Source organism: Kryptolebias marmoratus, linkage group LG1, assembly GCF_001649575.2.
Source record: "Kryptolebias marmoratus isolate JLee-2015 linkage group LG1, ASM164957v2, whole genome shotgun sequence".
In the NCBI taxonomy this organism is placed as follows: Eukaryota; Metazoa; Chordata; class Actinopteri; order Cyprinodontiformes; family Rivulidae; genus Kryptolebias; species Kryptolebias marmoratus.
This window is the reverse complement of record NC_051430.1, coordinates 20,877,235-20,897,550: the sequence shown is the minus strand read 5'-3', so window position 1 is coordinate 20,897,550 and position 20,316 is coordinate 20,877,235. Positions and strand designations below refer to the sequence as shown.

The 20,316-nt window shown below is 40.4% G+C and overlaps 1 protein-coding gene across 3 annotated transcripts in view; it reads right to left on the bottom strand.

Moving 5' to 3' along the window:
• The window catches only part of ccser1 (coiled-coil serine-rich protein 1), a 113,306-nt gene extending 93,821 nt beyond the window's left edge, over positions 1 to 19,485 (bottom strand). For 2 of the 3 annotated variants that reach the window (XM_017413924.3, XM_025005434.2), the window contains exons 1-6: positions 19,297 to 19,485; positions 13,422 to 14,433; positions 11,781 to 12,204; positions 9,650 to 9,834; positions 2,813 to 2,903; positions 487 to 592 (exon numbers count right to left, since the gene is read on the bottom strand). In XM_017413924.3, coding sequence (XP_017269413.1) covers positions 487 to 592; positions 2,813 to 2,903; positions 9,650 to 9,834; positions 11,781 to 12,204; positions 13,422 to 14,408 — 1,793 coding nt within the window. In that variant the 5' untranslated portion in view covers positions 14,409 to 14,433; positions 19,297 to 19,485. The remainder of the gene's footprint in view (positions 1 to 486; positions 593 to 2,812; positions 2,904 to 9,649; positions 9,835 to 11,780; positions 12,205 to 13,421; positions 14,434 to 19,296) is intronic. The other variant, XM_017413923.3, reaches the window with a different exon arrangement.
• Positions 19,486 to 20,316: the final 831 nt, after the last annotated feature.

The following is a 20,316-nucleotide window of genomic DNA, read 5'->3' as shown; positions in this document are numbered from 1 at the left end:
GTATAATACAAACTGAGTAAGGCTCCCATCAAAATTTAGAGAAACCATTAAAGTTTTACAGACAATAAATGGAATAGAACAAATGGCCCGTCTAGTGTGTAGTTTGTCAATATATTGTAAAACAGCTATTCCTACCCTAAAAAGTTGAATGAAGGACAAAAAGTGTTGACTGCAATCCTAATGTTTTGTATTTCACAGAAGAATTACGGCAACCTCGTCAAGATGTTTGGAACAACCAAACTGCTAAACGCTGTGTCTTTATAAAAAACATGCTCATAGACATTGCATTTATTTGGCACTTCAATGGTATTCAAAAGTGCTCAAATTTTCTTCTTAAAACACCAAGACAAAGACAAAAAAAAAAACACACACAACTATCCTGGCAAAAATGTGAAACTCTAAAACATGTTTGTGTTTCGTGTTTGTCTCTTCTGTGGGATTCCTGCGGGGGAATATCTGTTGTGTTTGTGCACTCCACACATTTACCTCTGACTGTTTTCCTTTCCTGCGATGCGATCTCCGGGCGGGTCCAAGGGAGAGGGGAGCAGGTTGAGACAGGAGGTCAGAGATTGGCTCGAGTCTTCTCTGGACACTGTGAACCCATCCAAACACAGCCACAATCACTACATTAGGCTAATTGTCCCATCACAACTTATATGTGTACTTATAATAATGATGGGTCTGTTTCGAAGGTCATTATAGAGGAGAGTGAATTAAGTTGGGTGACAAAAGTAAAGATTTCTACATTCTTCCTGCTACTGCAGACTTTCTACTACGTGAGCATGTGTGATTTCAGCCCTGCTGCTGAACACTGTTGGCCATAAATTGCAGTGAAACAGCTTTCTTTTTAATAAAGGCCTCAACAGGCCACATGAGAGAGGTAAAAACGCGAAGCACCAATGAGAGTGTGTAGGTGTGTGGTACTGTGGGATGGGTATATACTGCATATCCTGTTGTGAATGTATGTGTATATATATACACATACATACATATATATATATATATATATATATATATATATATATATATATCTTTATAGGTGCCTGTGCATGTTTCTGAGGCCGTCTTCATTGTGCATTCAGCCTGAGAGCGTGAGCATGTGCGTGTCCCTAACTGACTCACTTTGATTAGGTTGAAGAACCTTATTCTTTTATTGCGAGCACAAAGTCTTAGTCCCTTGACTTTATGAGAATAATTCATCAAACCTTTAATTTCATGCTACAGTCTGCAAACCATTAGGTCTAATGACTAAGCATGCACGCTTGTGTGCTAGTGTGTATTAATGATGGTGCCTCCTTTAGGTCTTTATCAGCCGGCGCCTGTTGAGATGCTTTCATTATTTTGTGTAACTCTATGGGGGCTCTGTTCAAACCCAAATTCTCTCACAAAACTCTTTAAACCCTTTGAGAATGGGAATTTGGTTGATTAGGGTTGAAAGTCCACATGTTGCCTTTATACTCTTACTAAACATTTACCTTTATTTGACAGGAGTTCAGTTATTATTGTGAGTCAGGCCGGGACATAAAGATAGGCTTGGAAGTGATAAATTCAAATTTTTGTAAACGTGTACGCCCACTTGAAGGATTTAACACTGGTCATGTAGACGGTGATCAACTTCAAACCATTTTAAGCTTAAATTTACTTTACTTTCTAAAAAAATTTGATCTTTTAAAGGGGTAGTTTGTCTTTTAGATCATGTTTTTCTTTTTTTTTTTACATAAAACAGATGTTTTCTGTTCATTATTTACTACTTTTGACAAAGTCTTCTTTACTATAAAGATTTTAGGCTTTACATTAGGTTGAACTGCTAGGAAATTTAAGTTTAAGCTGTTTTAGATGGTAAAAATCTGTTCTTGTATAGATCATGTTCTGAGTAGCTGTTAGCCTACTGCCTACTGCAGATAATACACTGACTGCTCATGACTACTCCACATAATCCCACTTTTTAAAAAAAGAAGAAAAAAAAACTACCCCTTTAAAAATGATGGAAATAACTGAAGGTAAAATAATCAGCAACATAATGACAGTGTTTACAATAGCATATGAAATGGCCCTTTTATCGTGATGCTTCTGTAATTAACATTAGTGCTCGCAAAAGTTAATAGTTTAACTTTACTACATCCACTTACAGCAGCAAAATTAATCGCTACCTTCATATGACATGAATGTGCAACAAATGAACTGATGAACGCATCAAGAGATCGTTTAATTAAGTTCATCTTAACATATTCTCATATGGAACGTTATAGAACCCTGATGCACTTAGTCACCACAATAAAAACTCTTTATGCGTTGTATGAAAGCTGAAGTTACAGTTTGGCACTTGCCGCACGGAGGTAGGACATGAGCAGCAACAGTCACTTTTCAGCCATGAGGCGCGTCAGCGTGACTGAAACGCCCAAACAACAAAAACAGATAGATTGCTGTGAATGAGGTAGCCGGATCGAAGTTGTGTCACACGTTGAAAGAAGCTGGAGGAAGACTGGTTTCATATGATAAGGTGATGGAATTGATGTGATTTAATGAAAAAACGAAAAGAAAACCAGAGTGGCAGACAGTGAATAAAACGACAGACATGAGCAGGAGAGGCCAACCGGCGAAGGTGGGGAGAGGAAAACCTGTGACATACAGAATGAGAAAGTATGAGCAAATATTTGCTTGCACAGGAGGAGGAAAAATATAAATAAATCTGAATGTGTGAGGATTGCGAGTCAGAGCAGAAAGCAGGAACTTGTCTTCTTGTTTCCGAAAATCAACCAAACCCATTAAAAAAAAAAAGGTAAAACCACTATAACAACAGTGAAGGGGTTACCGTGGCGATGTCTCTGATCATCAGACAGGTCCAGGTCCAACATGAGATCGTCTTCATCCAGTTCTGATGAGCCCAGGTTGTTCAAAACATCCTGGTCAGAAAAAGTAAACAGAAAATACAAAATACTTTTATTCAAGTGATTAATGTGAGCCTCCTGCATTCCTGACAGGAAACAAACACCTTGAAGTTGTTCTTGTAATTAAATGGCGGGGCGTCGTTTGGTTATTTTTTTTAATCTTGTTCTCTAATAACATGAGTAAAAATCGAATTGTTTCGAAATTGTCAAATGAATTTCATTCAAGTAATCCAAATGGTTTATAAAACTCATTGATCCATGTTACAAAAAACTGATAACACCTCTTTAATACATATTTATTACAACATGAGATTTTTTATTATTATTTTCATGTCGGCAATTACCAGACATCAGGTCATTCATCATCGCTTTCAAAGTTATGAAAGCATTCTGTGAGTTCTCTGATCCAGGGATGATAACAGTTTGAGTTGACAAAGGAATGAAGAAGACAAACGAGCCTGCGTGTGTTTTGTGTAACATCTGTCAGCTTTCTGTTTGCAACGAGCGAAAACCTGCTGCTGAGCAAACTAGAGAATCTTCGCCCTTCAAAAGGTATTTAATTCCCACGAAAACAAGATTATCATGTAGTCGTGAAATTTTCCAAAAAGGGAAAAAAAATCCTAACAGTCTAATCTTGTAAAATAAGCAGCGCTGAAAACAAAAACCTTCATTCAATTCAACTGAATGTTTGTGCCAAAAAAAAAATTTAAAAATCCAATTTTTACTGCTGACATCCTTAAGTGAAATTTTTTATTCTCACATAAATTCCAGAAACTCCCTTTAATAGATTCAGACCTAAATAAAACTAATTCAATAAAAGAATAAAGATTCCTTCACCTTTGCTAGCCCTAATGCTACACAGAAACCAGGCTAACGTAGCTTCCAAAGATCTTAGGGTTAGGATTTAAGATTTGTCCCACATGTTTGAGGTGTTAACTGAGCTGCACCAACCGGGCTGTTGGAGTGACGCTACATCACGTCCTGCCAGCACAGAGTACTTACTGATAACGTCTCAATCAAATTATTTATTTTTAAACCATAGGAATGCAGAACAGTTGTGTTTATTTTGGTTAAAATGCATTGCAAAGGTCAATGCTGCCATCTAATGGCCTTAAAATAAGTCCAAACAAAGCAAAAGAAAAAAGGGGGCAAAAAAAAAATGATGCATATTATTATGGTAGTGCTTATCATAGAAGCTAATAAAAACAGTTGGAGCAGGAAATCAGTTTTGGACAAATATATATATATATATATATATATATAAAAAAAAAATAAAACCAAAGTTAAAGCTTAGGTTAGAAATTCATGCATTAGTCCACAATCTTTAATGTTTTCTTTTGAAAATACTCAGTCATCCAGGTCATGGTAGGATGTGGAAAGAGAATAGAAACACAGACGTTTACACTTTTAAAACTACAAGTCTGCATGATATATTTATTCTTCAGTAAATGTGGGTGGGCTGCAGCCCTCAGGGCACACCAGTTAAAATAATAAACCCTCTATTTAATGTGGTGAGCTCTCAATACTGTCTAACACCTCAAACAACCTTTTAGGCAACATTTTGTGACATTTCAAAAGGGTTTATTTGCCAACTACTGCTCACTGCAGCCTTTGAGAACCATCCCCATTGACTGGGAGATGCTGCGGAAACGTCTGTGCGATACAACAAGCCATAATCTTAGAATATCTGCAGAGGGATCAGAAAATCCAATAACCAACTCTGTTTAGCTCACATTACAGTTATATGAACATAAACAACCTCCAGGCCACTGTCTGTATCGATCTCCTCCTGTTTGAGAGCAAGAGCCACTGACATTCCCCACTACCCAGACACACGTCTGAATTTCCAGCTAAATTGCTGTTTTCTCAGGCAATACCTACGTGAAACTAGTCTGGGCTGTGTATGAACATATTATATTACGATGCTGTTTTTTTTTTCCACCCCACCCCCCTCACTGGAAGTTCGCTGCCATAAATGTCAGGAAAAAAGCAGAAAGGACTGCATTTGATGTATTGCCCCTAAACAGAAGAGCTCATTTCAGTTATTGGAGCTAATAGCTGAAAAGATATTGGAAAAGAAATGTAGACCAATGCTGTTTATTACTCCAGCTCACATCCTGCATATGAAGTCAAATTGCCATCTTTAATGCACCTCTCTAACCACAGAAATACCCTCTTACAACCCCACTAACTCACCATTTTATTTCACGTGCGGTTTGATTGAGGATAATCCCCGAGTTAACAGAGATAATATTCGATTCATTAAAAGATGGCTCTATCTCCTGAATGCCGACCCAAAACGACATCCGAAAACAGAGATCAGGGAAAGAATGAGGTTCGCTCGGGTCATTAAAAGCCACTGGGTTTTTGGTTTTACGCTTCAATCTAAATCACATACTCAGTCAATGAAAATTACATGTTTTCAGTGCTTAAGGTACCTAATGCATCAGGATGAAGGGGGAGCTGTTTTGCGTTGCAGCCAGGTATTATGGCCTCCGGCAACGGAAAATATACGAACTAACAAATGACTTCATTCTAACTGAGCAGGCACTTCACAGCCACTTGTGTTTACAGTGCACCTCAGGGCGCAAAGGATTGAATGTCCAGTCAAATTAGAAATCCGTTGGCTGAATAAAATCCACACAGGAAAAAAAAAAAAAAAAAAAGTTTATCCTCACGGCCTCACAGCTTATGACCTGACGTTTGTCGCTTTCAAGCAACTTTGACTGTCAGCACGACACAGTTAGTCATTTCAAAGCAAAGAACACCTCCTTTGTATCTTTTTAATAAATATAGATACTTTAAATGTTAGATATTCTGGTCTAAAACCCAAACCACGTGTACTGACATCATTAAAAAACTTTATTGACACCATTTTCATTTTTATTCCAATATTTTACCATTTTTAGTTGCCTTAATTTCCCTCATAGGATCAATAAAGTGCTGGATGTTTCTATTTTATTTATATTCTTTTCTAATCTGGACAGTAAAGACATCAGAAGAAGATACTGACTGCGCATTACCTGTTTAGACTGTATTCTGAAAAATAAATGTGCCTTACGTTCAATTTTCCACCACAAAATATGAGCATTTTGGCTTATCTCACCAATAACTGAATATGTGTTTATTAGTGATCATACTTTCACCAATTACAAATTCTCTACAGTGAAACTACAAACAAGTCAAATGGTCTGAACCTTGCCTCTGAAAAAAAAAAAAAAGAATTGCTGTGTGAAAGATATTTGTGATGCTTTCAAATAAACCGAGTGAGTATTAAAGACCAATATGTGCAAATACCCTCATTGTTTATCAACCATCTGCCTGTAGTTTTTACTATTTGTCTCAGAGAGAAAAAGCATCTTTATCTGTTGTATGATTAAAACTAGACTCATTTATAATAATTAGCTTTTCTAAGGCTGCACCAAATAAAAAAATAAAAAAATTTGGAGAGTATGAAAACGAGGCGTTGTGCATTCCAGCCCTGCCAGCCAGCGAGCTGCTGAGCAATTGTTGAAACGTAGAAGCAAGGAAAGCGAATTGCAGCTGAACTTTTCTGCCATTTTCTGAATGTCAGTCTAGTGCTAACAAAGGCACATGTGCAAAGTTGGTCTGCCTGTCTCCGAGATGAGAGAATTTTGCGCGAATGTTTTGTGTAAGTCGATTTTCGCGAGCAGGTTTTCGAGTGTAATCACAATCGGCCTGTCACAGTATTATTTTAGATGTCACTGAAAGACCAACACTGTGTGTGCTGGAAAGAAAAATGTCTAACAGCGTTTCAGAAGTACTATTTCCCCCCCTTGGTTTTTTTTTTCCTTTTTTTAATCAGACACAACTGGATTGAGATCCCCAAACTGCATGAGCAAACATAAGCCGGCCTCACTTCAGAAAAGCACTTCAGACGTGCAGTCAGTCTCGGCGAATTACATCATTCAGCCGTTTCTCGATGCAAACCCGAAGCTTGATATGCTTTATGACAGTTATAATCTGTTGGACTGTGATAAAAAGAAAAAAAAGAAAAAAAATCCAACAATAAAGCACGTCCACCTGGCGGACTGTTTGTACGCTTTAACGTGTTTCTGTTTAGTTCTGCACAGGTGCTGAACTGAGCAGGCCTTATCACAGAGACACCAGAGAGTCATGTGGTAGATCTCCAAACAATCTGCAGACCAATCCAATCGTTAGATTCATTCACTCACTGTGGTCATACATTTATTTAGACATTACTGCCTGCATACGTTCATTTGTTTTGTTCATATTACACTCTGTTAACGTTAAAAGAAAAGCCGGGGTGTCTAAATGCAGTTTTTCATTAGCAATAAGTGCATTAAGCTGACAATAAACTTTTATGAATGGCTGAGAGGCAGGATGTAGTTTAATATACACTCCCTGGCTCTTACCTTTCCTCCATTACTCAGGCCCTGAAGGGCACTTCATAGGCCCGAGGAAAGGAAGAAGAAGATTACACCACGTTTAGTAAAGTGGACGTGGAGAGGCAGCTGCAGCCTGTACGACACACAGCGTCCACACCATGTTTGTTCTCTCCAGGAAGCGGGGTTTTTTTTCTCTCCAGGAGAATAAAAAGGATTGATTTAAACTAACTCGCCTCCCGTAGTGCTTCCTTGTGTGTGCCGTGGAACATTCAGCCCAGGAGTCGCTATAACCAGTTTCCAAAAACACAAAAACAGATGTAGGTGAAGTACGCAGCGACAAAAGGCTCCTGCAATGTGTGCTAGCAGATAAAACAAACAGGAGATAAAAGCCCTAAACCCGTCAGACGACTGAGGAAGTTTTTCAGTGCGTCATAAATCCATATTTACACTGATCTGCAAGAAGTTTACTTTAAATAGATTTAAATTCAAGACCGTTTTTTTTTTTTTTTTTTCCCTCCCACATATTTTCAAATCACGTCAACACCTTGTTTAAATATTTAAAAGATTCCTGTCTGGAAAAAAAAGTAGGATGTGGTACAACTACCTTCTCTTACTGTCTGTAAAAAAAAAAAAACACCTCATTATCAAAGTTTTCATAAATGTTTGCTAATCTGTCTAAGCTCTGCACACCGGTGCATTTTTGCGACGGGGAGGCAAAAACAAGCGCTCCGCGGTGGCGTGGAGAAATATTTATTCTATTTTTCACGGTCAGAGGCATCAGTAATGACTGAAATGGGCAAGCGCGTGCAAGCAACCGGCCGTAATTGTGGCCAAATTGCACGCACTCGTTCGAAACTCTAAGATTGGAGCTCATTGTGTAGCTGCAGTGACAATCAAGTGAAGATTTTCTCTATGAGAACACTAATATCCTTGCTTTGGATGGAAGCATACGGAGTCAAAAGTGTGTGGACATTAAATATATCTGAATTGTTTTACACACATCTGGACTTAATATGTATGAGTCTCCTCTCTGTCCCTACAGACTATGAGTGTAAGAGTAATTAGTCCAAATAGTCTGAAAAGAAAGATCCTTTTTCACATTTGTTATCATGCTTTTTGTTGGGGACTCGCCTCAGTATTGTAATTTTTCTTTTGCATTTGACAATAAGTGTTCCTGCCGAGGTGTTGCAAAACACGCTGCATTAATCAAATCACACAAATCTGAGCTTTTCTGTGTTGTGTCACCACTGAACCAACTTATCAACAGCCCCTTGTCTGTGCGGCAAAGTTGTGTACGAAAACAGCTGACGGCCTGCTGGTGAGCTGCCAGAATTTAGGTGATTAAAAGCTTTGTTGTTTTTTTGTTTTTTTTTTTAAATCAGCAAAGTGACACGGAGCTCTGTAAAATCACAAACTGTTCATGTTATGCTCTTTTAGTTCTCAAATGGCATCTTTTAATTGAACGAGCTTATTGAAGTTTCGTAATTAGTTCAGTAACGGATGCAGCTCAGGAATCTGAAACGTGTACATGTCTGAAGAACAGTAAAACAGTAGTTCTGGTCACTGAATGAAGTCGGGATTTCACAAAAAACATCTGCAGACAAGCTGAAGGCTGGTTTGGTGCTCAAACGACAGCTCACGGTGCGATGTAGGCTACGTGTTTAATAGCAAATCAAAAGAGTAAGCTATGAACTCAGTTACTGTTCCTCGTACTGGAGCATGAGCCGAGACCCATATGGGCTCATGGGTATTATAACAAATACATTAAAAACTGGTTTGGATAGCATTTAAATAAAGACAGGAAACATTCGGGTCAAAATATACAGTTTGCACCTGTTGCAAAGGGAGTTTTGGCACGTTTCCTTGTACAGGTGTTTGTAAAATTGATAACTCTGCACCTGGAAGGTCTGGTTCCAACGCTCTCTGTGTTCATAGGTCACTGCTTTGAACAGATTTATTTGCAAATACACGTGATTCGGAAAAAACTAGAGGAAACAGAATATGACGTGGGACTTCTAACCCGTTTCTTGACCGCATTTAAAACATGTCCTTCTGTTTTTGGTTCTGAAAGGTTCATTTAAAAAAATCATGTTGTGCTGTGGAAAGACAAGGGAGCACGCCCTTATCTTTAAAGGTCAATCTTATTGAGTGTGGGTTTATGTGTGTGTGTGTGTGTGCAAGCAGTTTTATCTCTAGTTATGCCCTACCTTGACATTATATACAGACACGAGACTGTACTTTTCATAAATTGATCATTAGTGCTGTTAAAGTGTGAAATCACAATAATCGAGCAAGAGGAAGTCACGTGCACAAAAACAGCCCATCAGTATTCATGGTAGACATCGTAGGGCACAGAGAAAGAACGGCACACACAAAGAGGTCAGGACTTACCAGACTTCCTAGTTTTGAAGACGAGGAGTTGTTTCTGTGTTTGAGCAGACTGCAACCCTCCATGCCCGGGGCGTCCCTGTGGTTTCCGTGGACACGAGGCCCACCGGCCCCCTCGGATGAGGAGCGCAGACGTCTCTCCAGCCGCATCACCTCGTGGTAGGGGCTGGCACTGTTACACAGAGACGCTGGAGGACAGAAACAAAACAAAGACGACCAAAAATCTGAAATATATTGAAATTAGACGGAAAGGTTGACATAATGATCTCTTGATTAATTTCTAAAGCAGTCGGACTTACTGCCTCCAGGGAAAAGGGAGTTCTTTCATAAAACTAAATGACAAAACCACTTTTACCTTTTCAGCTTTGTAAATGAAGTTAAAACTTCCCATCGTGGAGCCGCTCAGCTATATTGCTTTTTGCTCCAATTGTATTTATTGTTTTGCAATAATTAAGTTTTTTCAGATTACCTACACCGAGATTACTTTGTAACAATAAAACTCGAAAATGAACGTTAGATTTCAGGGGAAATGTTTCTCAGAAGGACAAGTGGAAGATTGCAGTAATTGCTCTGTGGCATGCTACAGGAGGATAGGAGTGAAGCAGAGGAGATATCACGTCCTCGCAAACAGCAACAGGCTTTAAAAACAAAACAAACACAAAGAAAAAATAAAAACCAGAACCATTTTCTCTCTCCACCCACACACATAGTGTACACAGATAGCTTTCGCTGTATGTAATGTGTATTCTTATTTTTGTACGCTTGGAAAAAAATACATAACAGTAAAAAAAAAGAACAAAGCTAATGGCATCATTTCAGCCACAAATCTGTGCAGCACGGAGGGAACTACATGACAAAGGGCTGGGGCTAGAATTAAGAGTACAAATCTCTGTTGTTGTGGAGGCCAACAGATAAGCTCATCAATTTTTTATGCCAGACTACCTGTAGTTCCTGCTTTTTGTTAGTGAACACTTTACAGTGTGATCAATATTCATCTGCATTCCTGCAGGCCTGGACTGGAACGCTGTGGTTGTGTTCGAGTTAATATTATAAGCTGAAACACAGCACGCCTCAAGCACCGACTAAACGACTGCTGGCAAATCATCGTGTCACTTCTGTAATGCACAGCATCACATTTTGGACGTTTGACTGTGAGTGCATCCATCCGTCCATCCGTTTTCTTTACCCGCTTCTTCATTCCGGGTGACGGGGAGCTGGTGCACACGTCTTACAATGAATAATAATCTTTGTTACGTTTTTTTATACACTTTGGATAGTTTGAGAAAAGATCAATTCTACAGATATATGTTGTGTAGATTTTCTTAAATTCGTGCTCTCTCAGTTTCCTTTGCAGCAAAGTGGTAAGAAACTAACATTAGGAGTAGGAATATACCAGGAAATAAATGAGGAAATGTCTACAAATACAGTAACCTAATCATACAGATCTTCATTTTATTAACTATCCACCTGCTGCCTTGAGGATGCTTTTATTTTTATGTACTGCAGTTAAAAACTTAGCCATGATTTTATTATCAAAGTTGGACATAAGGGCAAATAACTGTTGCTAATTAGTGTATAAACTGGGCGTAAAGTGTTTTTGCGTGTTTTCTCAGAAGTGAAAACGATTACAAATCATGTCTGCGTATGGAGCAACCTCTTTAACCCTGTTTCAAACTGTCTATTTTCTTAACATCACTAAACATCCTCATCCAAAGCTCTGAAGAAGTCGTTTTAATATCCTGCTCCATGTGACGATGCTAATTACCCTACAGTGGTGAATACAGCTTGAATTTTTAAAGAGTTCAGTTTGGACCAGCAGCATAACTACAACAGCTATTTTATAATCAACTCGAAGATATTTTTATAGGCCATTGTGTTTTTATAAATTTAGAAGTAGTAAAGCTAATCATTAAAAAAAAAAAGTGTCAGCATTGCATCATTTCAACAAACTAATAAATGTTTACCATCAGACAGAAGTGTCGCTGCCTGATAGAACCCTTTAAATAAGCCTCCACGAGAAGGAACAGACATGAGTTTCTGTGTCCCTCCTTCGACACAGATTTAGCCTGTCTGTGTTAGTGACTTTGCATATAAATCTGTGTGTCGGTAGGAAGTGTTTGCTTGAGTTTTCTACCTGCGTGTGGTTTCCTCAAGTGAGAGGACCTGGGTTCATGGCAGCCGCAGAGGCTTCCTCTTTCTTGAAGAGAGAGCGTGTGTCTGGCCCTCCGCTCGGATTTCTCGGGGTTTGAGTGGCAGCCCTCGCTGCGAACCCCGCACGCTTCGCTCTCGCTCGTGGTCTCCGTGTGGTAACCCGTCTTCCGCTCCGGCTCCGGCGCCGGCTCCGTCCCGTTCTCTGCCGGTTCTCCTTTCCCCGCTTCCTGCCGTTCTTCCTCCCTCTCCTTCCTTTCCTCCGGTGTTTGCTCCTGCAGAGGCAGACAGGGTACGGCCGTCTCTGGCTCAGAGAGGGAAACGGCCGTTTCATAGTCTGTGTTGTTGGCCGTGCTGGTCTCAGGGAGCAAAGGTTTCTCAGTGCTGGATTGGGCTGGAGTGAAGAAAACCTGAGGAGAGAATATTTTATTGACTTTCTTTAAAACATATTTTACAAGCAGCCTGATGGCTTTACAGAGAGAAGTTCCTGCTTCAGCAAACATTAGATAGAAGAGTTTATGAATATTCCCACAGAGCAAATCAGCTGAGATTTATTCTTCACGAGCCAAAAAAAAAATCCTTGCTTTGGCTTGTAAACTTCCTGTTTTCTGTTTGTTTTACTGATTGTGACAAGAACTAAAAAAATTGGAACATCTTTGAAGGAGTATTTGAGAGCTCAAAGGTTTCAAATCTTAATGCCATTCTTCAGACATGCACTTTTTTTTTTTACTTTTTCAAGCCTGAGCTCTTTCATTAAAAAGAAGCAAGCTCACTTCTCAATTTGACTTTAAATTTTTGATTTTTGGCATTTCAGCTTTTCGAGATGAGGAAAACAAGAAATAACAAGCAAATAAATAGTACAGCAAAGGGCCTGAACAGAAAGTAAACGGAATATCTGCAGTTTGAGCTAAGCCCCTGGTGAGTGTGAACCAGGTTCAACCCAGTGAATTATGTGTGTTTTTGTATCTTTTTACAAATAAATTTCTCTTTCTATGCATGTTTGTTTACAAGTATTATATATGTTGTATTATAAAGCACGTCAGCTCGGCTTTTCTGCCTGCGTGTGATTTCCTCAAGTGAGAGGAAATGGAGGGATTGTCATCAAACTCAAACACCTGAGATTTATGTTTGAAATATGAACTATACTGAGTATACAATAGGCATGGGCCGATTACCGGTTTGAAGGTCACGGTGTAAAAACCACCACATTTTTCTGTCACACCGATCCTATGATTTAAATTCCTTTTTTCATTAGACACCAGAGACAAAGTATTTTTTTCCAGATCACAAATTTGTTTAAAATCTGTTCTGAGGAAAAAGATGACAGATTTTGAACAGAGGGACTGTCATTATGTTCACTTGTCTTCTCTGTCTCCTTCTTTATATCTATTTTTAGTATCATTATGCTATTATGACAATTAAATAATCATTTTGAAGCAATATGTAATATTATGTAGGCAGAAAAAGTAATACTAATTGCATTTTTGTTTTTAAATAAAAGCAAGTAAATCATGTGATGCATTTTGAAGCTTTTGCTTTACCAATTTTGACATTTTTCAGAATCTCATAACCTATGTCTAATATACACTTATATATACTGGATTCTTAGGTGACAGTAGTACCCTACCTGCGATGCAGAGACCGCCACGCTGAAGCTTTCTGGTGCAGGTGGGGGGTCAGGTGCAGCGGGCTCAGTGAGCGGTTCAGGAACACAGACAGGTTCCAAGGTGACACCAGGACTGGGAGCCGGAAGTGCGTCCACCTCAGACACAGAGTCCTCTGTGATGGGAATGAACTCTGAGGGAGTGATGACTGTAGTTCGATCTTCTGAGATCATCGGGGACTGAAGGGAGCTCTCGGCACCAGCTCCGATCAGTTCGCCGGGCCACGACCCCGGCGTGAGCCCTCCTGCCCCCGGGGTAATGGTGGTGGAGCTCGACGGTTCCGGGTTGACTTCGGGTGGTCTGTGGTGGTCGGATGTGCGAGAGAAGCGGTGGTGAGCGGAGAAGGACTTGGGCAGCAGTTGTTTCTTCTGGCGTGACGAGCGCCTGTTGTTATTACTGCCTCCGCTGTAGTCGTCGAGAAACCCGGAGTCGTCGCCTTCATTGGCCCCCGAGTTGCTAATGCAGTTGATGAACACATTTCGATTGGCCGTGGAGGAGGACGAGGAAGCCTTGTCGAAGTCTTCAGTCTGAGAGCGTGGGATTTTCTTCTGCTTGTGGCTGCCAAAGCCGAACGAGTGGCGCGACTTGGAACGCCTGCCACTCTCACTGAACCCCGTTGACGCCGATGTTGTTATTGCCTGCTGGTTATTCCCGTTGGCGTCGGTAGTCTGTGTCAAGGGAGGGGTGAGGTTCAGGTTGATGGGCTGGACGCGCGGATCGCTGTTCCGCTTCGCTGAGAAGCCGAGAGACGGCGCGCGGAAGAGGCTGCGGCGCTTGCCCGTGCTGCCGGAGCTGGAGTTGGTGCTGGAAGGCGACGAGGTGTGGACGCCATTTCCCACGCCGCCTGACGACGGAGAGGAGGGGAGAGACTCCTGCTTCTTGCTGCCGCTGCGGCGGAAGATTGGCAGGCGGGAAACGAGCGTGGAGCGGCGTGAGCCTGATTCGCCCATTTAGAAGCTGAAGCAGGGAGGCACTCTGGGAAAAACAAAGACAAAAAAAAATTAGCACATAAACACATCTGAGCACAAATGTGTCGCACAGACTTATTTCATCCCTCTGTGATCTGTTCAGCACAAACTGTGACCAAACTTTATGAGACAATATGGTCTCCATTATGGCAGGTAAAAATAAACGCCACACAACAAAGTTCTGGTACACTAATGCACAGATGATGCGCCCATACGTTACACCACTCCAGAGGAGATATTTGGCTGTTTTTAATGAATGCAAATAGCTTCGGCCCACAGGCTGTTTAAAGAGAAAAAAAAATCCCGTTACTTCTCACACCGAATGAGTCAAGCAAGTTTCCGCAACTTATTTACCGCGCAGGGCCTTCTGATCCGTACGGTTCTGTCACGTTTATGAGAGATTTTTTTTGCTGTTCAATTACTGGTAATGCATCCGCACACATAAAAACAGCGCTGTTTACTCTGCTGCTGCATGCTGGAGACTCAGTGTGAGGTGTCTGAGATGAAAACCTTTCAAAACACAGCTGTCTGTGAGGGGAAAAATGAAATACAAAGCAGAAACTTGTTTAACTTTTTTCACGCGTATACACAGCATACTAAAAATGCCAAACTAGTGTGCGCTGTAAATTTATTTCTAGTGCTCATAATGAGATCAAAGATAAGTTTAATGATTTCACCAGTCTCTAAAATCTCTCCGAAAAAAATGAATAGGGCTTTTCTTTTTTTTTTTTTTTTATTCATTCAACATAGTTTCTAAATCATAAATCCAATGCAATCTGACACCTGCCACAACAAAGATTGCTTTTTTTCTAGCTGTGATGAGGTCAGATAATATGATCTGTACAAAAACACAAAACCTGTGACCCAAAAATGGCGAGTTCTAATTCTGTTTTATTGTGGTTCTCGGCTGGTATGAGATGTGCACGGATGACTAAGTAGTTTATGACGGCTCGATATTCCACTGAACAACAAATTTGACAACTAAATAATGCGGCGACGGGACGAACCCGCAGAGAGAGCACAGGTTTAATGAAAGTATTGAGAGCCCAACAAGCAAAAGGAGACATAAAAGAAGACAAATTACTGCAGTTTTTTGTAGTTTTTTTTTTACAAACACAGAGAAGCATTAATTACCTCTTATCTGTCATGTCTATCTCAGAAAGCAGAAAGAAAGGGTGTCATCAAAAAGACTCATTCATTAAACCTTCATTTACGAAACTTTAACCACGGTTTTACAATTAGTAAGTCTCTGTGAGCACACGGCAGGCAGGCTTCGGGCCACAGCCAGTCAAAACTGAACAAAATTCCCCATTCTTCACTCTCAGCTTTTCTTTGTCTTCTGTTATAAATCAAACTTACTTAGTATGTAGTCCTTGTAACACTGAAGAAGCTGCCTTCTAGCAGTGAGAGCTACTCGAGTGTTTTCTGTTTCTTGGTAATAAGCTTACATTAACACCTTTTTGGCTGGAGTGGTTAATTAGAGTCTCACCTCCAGGACAGTAAATTTGATCAAGGTCCAAAAAAGGATGCAGATATGACTTTTTTTAGGAATTCAAATGAAGGTCCATATTATAATTAACAGCTGCACGACTATCACAAACAAACAAAAAAAACAAGTGTTTTACTTGTAGCTTTAGGTTCCTGCTCCCACCATTTGTCCAAAAATAGGCTTGAAGAATGAAAGTGAGTAATATCAGCGAAGTGAGGGGTGGACGAATGTGCCACCGGGGTTGTTGGAGTAAACGAAATTAGCTGAAATCAAGCTGACAGAAAGGAGAGACACAGTAAACACGTGGCCCCGGCTTCTCTGGCCTGCCAGAGCCCAGGTGAGCCACGCTAAGACGACAGCGCCTCCTTCACCGCGGCCCTCCGTGATAGGCCGAGAGCGGCTTCGGAGACGGCCACGCGTGCGTCACAAGCACACAGCCCTTAGACCGGGTCGTGGCTCTCTGACCTCGGCTCGTTAAGATGAGCTTAACGTCCTCCAAACAGTTAGACGGCGATTAAAGCAGACTGACGAGGCGTCTGTGGTTCGGCTAACCGAAGAGGGAGAAAGAAAAGCACAAACACACAATCTAAGTGAAGGCTAAAAGTTCACTCTTAAAGTCAACTCTATTCAAGATGGCCGTCACAATTAAACAAACTTAGCACACACAAAAATGGCAATAACTCAACTCATTTTACAGATATTGAGCTAAAACGGATCGTACTAGTAGATCTAACTGTAGGAAACACCAAAATGGCCACAACACAGCCACATTTACAGATATTAAGCTAAGATTTTCTGTGGTAGTGAGTGAGCATTTATTCCCAACATATACTTTGTGAAATATATTTGTTTCAAACGTCACCATTAATTGTTGGCATCAATGCTGCCTCTCTGTTAGCAAAATATCACATGTGCCACTGGAGAGAGTTTGATGACACTTTCAGGAAATAATCATTCACAACTGATTACCACTTGGAGTCACCCCAGTTCAACCAGGCTACCGCAGCTAATTGATATTATCCAACACAAAATGGCTCTAACTCAATCAGTTTTACATACACTGAGTTCAAATTTGGTGTGGGAGTAGCTGAGGGTCGTTCACAACACATACTCTGAGTGCTTAAAACAATGGCATTAACTGTTATAGTCAACACTGTCTGTCTGTTCCCAAAATATTTCATGAACCACTGAACAGATTCTATTGAAATGGCTGTAGATTTAAAACCCAATTCAAGACACCACAGCTAAATCGACCTTAGTCTGTCCCGACTACAGTGAATAAAACAAGAGCTTGTGGCGCACTGACACATCTGCTAACTTCCTCACTGCACAGCAAGTGAGACGACCCGTGTTAGAGAAGCAAAACTTTGCCTGTTAGCAGTTCCTCTTCCCTTCCCAGCTAATGGTGGTTCTGTTGTTTATCTGCCGGTAATTTGAATAACTTCTGTGTCAACGTGGATACAGACTTTTCAGTAAGATTCGGAGAGGACCAGAATCATTCGTTTAAGCTTCACAAAAGCTTTTGCTTCCTTTTATCTCACCGCCGCACCCTTAATAAACGTCATCTGACGGGTTGACCAAATAAAACTGATCAACAGAAGGTAATTTACTGATGCATTGCTGTGTTGTTTCCTTTTTTTATTATTTTTAAATCAGCACACTTAACAACTTCAGCTCATTCCTGTTAAATACATAGAGACCAATGTCCTATATGCTGGATTATTTTCAGTCCTAACCTGTATCGGTACAAATGTACAGTGATTCATAATCTCCAGTCACTTTGAAAGAATACCGTACAAGGTGTGTGTGTGTGTGTGGTGTAAATGGCAGGGTGTTTCCAATAAAACAAGTTCTTGATGGGATCTTTTTCACAACGTTAACCACATATTTCACCTACACTGTTATTGCTGCTCTCTTTAGAACCACATGAACAATGAAAAGAATGTAGGTCGGGAATACATGCTCAACTCGTACTATCGTTGTTGTTTTTTTTTATTTATTTTTTTGGCGTTTAGGCGCTTCTTTGGAAGTGCGCTAAGGTGTGTTAACAGGAAGGACTGTGGATAAGAATCCCATCACACCCAGCCTTAAGAAAATTCATGCAAAACACATGCAAGTTGACAGAAACCTGGCTTTCCTGAGTGAGGCGCGAATTCAAAGAACCAAAGGTAAATTTAGGGAAAATATGCTTTACACACAGCCCAGAAAGAAAAAAACACTGAACACAGGGAAACACAAGAAAACATAAGTCATATTAGCCTTTTAGTAACTGGTTTTTGTACAAAAGGAAAGCTGTAGTGCAAAAATAGGTCGGGGGACTCCTAAAAAACTAAACAAATCTGCTTGTGAAAGATGATAAGTAGAAACAAATATATGAAGCCGCTTATATTTGCAAAAAGCTAAGTGGACAATATTAATCAAAACATGAATCCAGATGTTCTGAAGACATTGACATGAGATTTTCCACGCTGTAATGATAACTTATACAGCACAGCTATTACTGTGAGTTACAATGACCACCTACAAACTAAAACGGAAGGATTTATTAGTTGAATAAAAGGTTTACGGTGCAAAAAGCATCATCGGTTTTTAAACTCTGGATTGTGGGACTACTAGATCACTCTAACAGAAGTGTTCAGGAAAGTGACAAAAGGGATTGTCGCTGCAGGATCACAGATATAATCAGATATATCAAACATGCATGTGTTTGAGCTAAAGTGAGGTACTACACACATGTCAGAATTTATTACTTTTAAAAGATATTTCATGCATGTATGTTTTAAACACCCTGTCACCACTAAGCGTAACAGCTGCCTAACACCACCCTGTCATAAAACAATGCACTTGTCAACCATAATTAAATCTGAAGATTGGGCCTCAGTTTGTTATTGTGTTCTCCCAGTAACAGATATTACTGTTCAATGATGTTTGTCTAGTTTTAATATTGCCATTGTTGTTCTTTGCACGGCTCAGCCATGTCTAGCCAGAATACTAAACAGTTTGCATGGGATAAACTGCATGCAGAGATGTAAATGCGTTGAATCCGAGCAGCAGCAGCGGCAGCAGCAGCAGCAGCAGCAGCAGCAGCAGCAGCAACCTGCCGGGTGCTTCAACAAGTGTCAAACCGAAAACGTCAACAACGCGTCGGAGCCTGCCGACCTTAAATCCCGGCTAGCTAGCTAACTGGCTGTAACGCCGCTCTCTGGCGCTAACTTTAACTAATACATTAGATTATTTCCATCGCTATATCGAGCCGGAAAAGCCCGGCAGGTTTCCGGGGGAGGGAAAGGCGACAGAGAGCGGGCACCGACAGTCCGCTGGTTCGGGCGGTCAAGCTAGCAGGTAGTGCGGGCAAACACAGATTAACGCTCCGTACGTTACCTTCAGCGTCTTCCCCGAGTCTCAGCCGAGGCCTTTCAGTGAAGACACGACTGCAAGTGTATTCCCCTTGTGCTTATTTGTGTTATTATTGACATGAGGGTGTCTAAGGTCGTACAGTGGCAGTTAAATCGTGTTACGGTGGCACCTTGTGAGGCACTGACGCTCTGATTACACCTCAGTGACGTGGAGCGTCTTTCCTCCTTCCGTGTTGCGGCCACAGACCTCAACGGTGTAATATGGCAAGCCGATGTATCATTTAATCATTAGTCGGGCTCTTCAAATCAGACTATTTCTGCTACACAGAATGCAATTTATCAAACCCACAAGCAAGATAGCTTTAACATCATTATTTGTAAATGACATGTGCGATCTTATGGCCTCAGAGTATGTGTTGCGGCTACAACCCCACCGAATTTTATCCCAATAGTTTGTAAAATTGACGGAGTTATGGGCATTTTTGTTTTGATTAAGGTGAATTAGCTGTGGTGGCCATTAATAAGTTGTAGATGTGCATCCAGTGATTAGATATTTTGTTAACAGACGAACAAGCTTGGCACCAATAGTAAATGTGTAAGTTTTAGGCAAAGCTCTGGCACATTGTTTTGCCCTTGGAGTATGTGCTAGGCACGACTCTCGGCTACTACCACACCAAGTTTTTGCTCAATATCTGTAGAAATGGCTGAGTTGTAGCTATGTTTGTCCTTCCTAAGGCTGCTTAGCTGTAACGGTCATCTTAATTAATTCATTAAAATCTGTCCACTAGTTTATGAGCTATTTTGCTTAGACTAAATACAGACCTAATGTTGATTTGCAACAATGCAATATGCAGTCTAAAATATAGAGATTAGATATCTAGTAGGAGGATATCTCTTTATGTTTTATTCTGACTTGTAAGAGAGTCGATTTGAAGAAGGAACGCTGATACTGATATATAGAAAAGTGATTACCATAGTGTGGGATTTCATTATATTCTACAATGGTCTGCCATACACCTACTCTCTGGGAACGTGCACGGTTTGA